The sequence below is a fragment of the Emiliania huxleyi genome (assembly GCF_000372725.1).
Source record: "Emiliania huxleyi CCMP1516 unplaced genomic scaffold EMIHUscaffold_492, whole genome shotgun sequence".
Taxonomy (NCBI): domain Eukaryota; phylum Haptophyta; order Isochrysidales; family Noelaerhabdaceae; genus Emiliania; species Emiliania huxleyi.
In genome coordinates, this window is record NW_005198305.1 from 2,369 (window position 1) to 5,201 (window position 2,833).

General features: G+C 71.0%; 1 protein-coding gene across 1 annotated transcript in view; it reads right to left on the reverse strand.

Annotated features, from left to right (window-relative positions):
- EMIHUDRAFT_246128 (hypothetical protein) overlaps positions 1–1,240 on the reverse strand; it is a gene marked incomplete at both ends in the record, with an annotated part of 2,130 nt that extends 890 nt beyond the window's left edge. Inside the window, one exon of the mRNA XM_005767448.1 lies at positions 116–1,240. Coding sequence (XP_005767505.1) covers positions 116–1,240 — 1,125 coding nt within the window. The remainder of the gene's footprint in view (positions 1–115) is intronic.
- Between the last annotated feature and the right edge of the window lie 1,593 nt (positions 1,241–2,833).

The window sequence follows — 2,833 nt, forward strand, 5'->3', positions numbered from 1 at the left end:
TCGGCGGCGAAGAGTCCAGGTCGGATCCGGCTGCGCCGCGCTGAGGGGCGCTGGCGGGCGGTGCGGATGGTGCAGGCGATGCCAGCGTGAGCCAGGGATCGCCGGCTTTGAGGACCTCGATCTTTATCTGCGGGCATTGTTCGGCGAGCTGGGCGAGCTTGGGGAGCTGGCCCTTGGCTTCTGGGTGCGCCTTGTAGAACTCAGCGATGCCGGACGAGCCGCGGAGGCGTTGGCCTGGGCGGGATGCGATGAAGGCGAGGAGGGCGGGGAGGTGGGATGTGCGAGCCGCGGCGAGAGGGGCAGATTCGGCCACCAGCGCCACGGCCTGGGAGTCCGCCTCCGCGCCGGCCGCCGCCTCAGCGACGGGCGGGTCAGCAAGAGCGGGCGGAGCGCTCGCGTCGCCGGCAGCAGCCTGCGCGCGGTGCCCGATGAGCGCCTTGAGAGGCCGCCCGTCAGCGACCCACTGGTGGACCAAGGCCACCTCGCTTTCCCAGCTGGCCGCGGGGTCGGAGAGGGAGAAGGGCGCGTCGTGCGCTAGCTTCAAGCCCACGGCCTTGACCAAGACCTGGGGCTGCCCGGCTGCCTTTCTTGTGAGCACGCGCCCGGCCTGGACGAGCCTCGCGGCTTCGCCCCTTGTTTTGCAGTGGCCGCGCTGCACGAGGAGGTCATCGACGCGAACGAGATCCGCCGCCGCGTCACGTGCCTTCCGCGCGGCCTTGGTCTCGGCGCACGACCGAATAAACTCATCGGCCTCCGCCACTCTCCGATGCGGAGGGTCCTTTTTGGCCAACGTGTGATCCGCGAGGCTCTGCCGACCCCTGAACCTGGCGGAGCAGACCGTGCACTGCCAGTAGACTGTCTTCCCTGAGGTGGAGCTGACCGTGACGTTGGACAGAAGGCCGTCGGTGCCGGTGGCGCCCGCAGCGGCCCGCCGCGCCTCCGCTTCAGGTTGGGCAGACTCATCGCTCCCAAGCGGTAGAGCAATCTCTCCTTCCTCGAGATCGTCGGGAGCGGCAGAGGTGTCAGCAGGCGCGGCGGCGGCCGAGCTAGCTGGCCAGAACGGCGCGCCGAGCGGGCCGACGACCTCGGTGATGAAGGCGAGCAGCGGTGAGAGTCGAGGGTCAGCGTCTGCCTCGCACAACGTTCCCTTTTGCCTTTTGCGGTCTTCGGACCTGTCCAGCGCTGTGCGACCGCGCTTGGTCTCTCGACGCGCGATCGCCTCCGCCGACCAGACGGTCATGTGGCCGCGCCGCGAGTGGACCTCGCAAAGAAATACGCGGGTTCGAAAAAATTGATGCAGTGCTCCCATCGCTCCCTTGGCTGTATGTTTTCTTTCTTTTATTTAATTCATTCTGAGTGTTGGCGTTCTCCAGCCAGTGAGTGCGTTGGCCGTTGCCCCCACGCTCGCCCCGGTCCCCGCCCGCTCGCAATGTCCTCCCCAGCCAGCCAGTCTTACACGCGCCCGTGTGACAGCGCCGCCCCCTGAAACAGCCCCCCCAGCTCCGCCCTCAATGCAGCCAGCGCTCAGGGAAGGGGAACGGTCCGGCTGGCCCGTGCTTGAGCCAGAACTCCTCCGGGCTCTGATCCATAAAGCGAGGCACGCGGCGTAGTCCCTCCAGCACCTCGGCGCAGCGGCCCGGCACCTCACTCGGCGGCAGCGAGCGCGCGGACTCACCCGCGCCGGGCCGCTGGCGCTTGGCACCCGCACCCAAGTCGCACGGCACCGCTGTGCGCTTGCCCAACGCGCCCAGCCCCTGGTCGTTGCCGCCTGCGCTGCTCGAAGCGACGGTCTCGGCGCCCGCCGCTAGGCCGCTCGGCTTGCACCACGCCGCGTCGAGCAGCGCGTTGAAGGCGAGGACGTGCGAGACGGGCGCGAGGACGTCTGCAGTCAACTGCTCCGCCTTCGGAAGCGGGGGCAGCGCGGCGCAAGGCCCCGCGAGCTCGCCCGCCGTCGGCAGCGCCTTGAGCCGCAGCCCGCTCTTCTCATTGCCGCCTCCCCACGACGCGTGGCCGACGACGACCATCGCGCGGGGGCCCGTCGGCGCGAGGTGCCACACCACGCGCCCGACGCGAGTGTCCGCCTTCCGACCGTCGACCACCCCGCCCTGCTGCCCCTGCTGCCCCTGCTGCCCCTGCTGCCCCTGCTCCCCTGCGGCCCCTGCGGCCCCTGCGGCCCCTGCGGCCGCGCCGGCTGCGCGCGCAGACCCGCTTGCAGCCGCAAGAGCGCCGCCGTCGTCTCCTCGTCGAGGGGGCGGAACCAGCACTCCGCGTCCGCCTCCGAGGGCCGCCAGTCGAGGGCGGCGCCGGGCCACGGCAGCAGCTCCTCCTTTGCGATCTGCGCCAGGCTGGCCTCGGGCACGAGGCTGCCGTCGCGGCCATGCGCGCCGCCGTCCGGGAGCAGCCGGTAGCCTCGCAGCCCCCAGATCCGCCACGCCGAGCCCGGCAGCCGCGTCTTGCCGCCGAGCGGAACTGCCGAGCCGTCGTCGAACTGCCAGCGCCTGGGGTCCGTCTTGTTGGGCTCGCGGTACTCGCGGTGCGCGCCCGCCTCAAAGTGGGCGGTGATGCGCCGCTCGCACTCGTCGGGCGGGAGCGACTCGCTGAACCAGGGGCGGAGCAGGCCGATCGAGTACCAGTGCGCTGAGTCCGCCGGCCAACACCGCCACGTCGGCTCGCCTAGGCACGTCAGCTCGCGCGTGCCGAAGGTGACCACGACGCGGACGCCCCGCGTGTGGAAGGCGGTGAACGCGTTGCGTCCACCAGCCCGCTTGCCCTCGAGCAAGTCGTCGGGCAGCGCCTCCGGGAGGCACACCTCGAGCGAGGTGAGCGCCTGCAC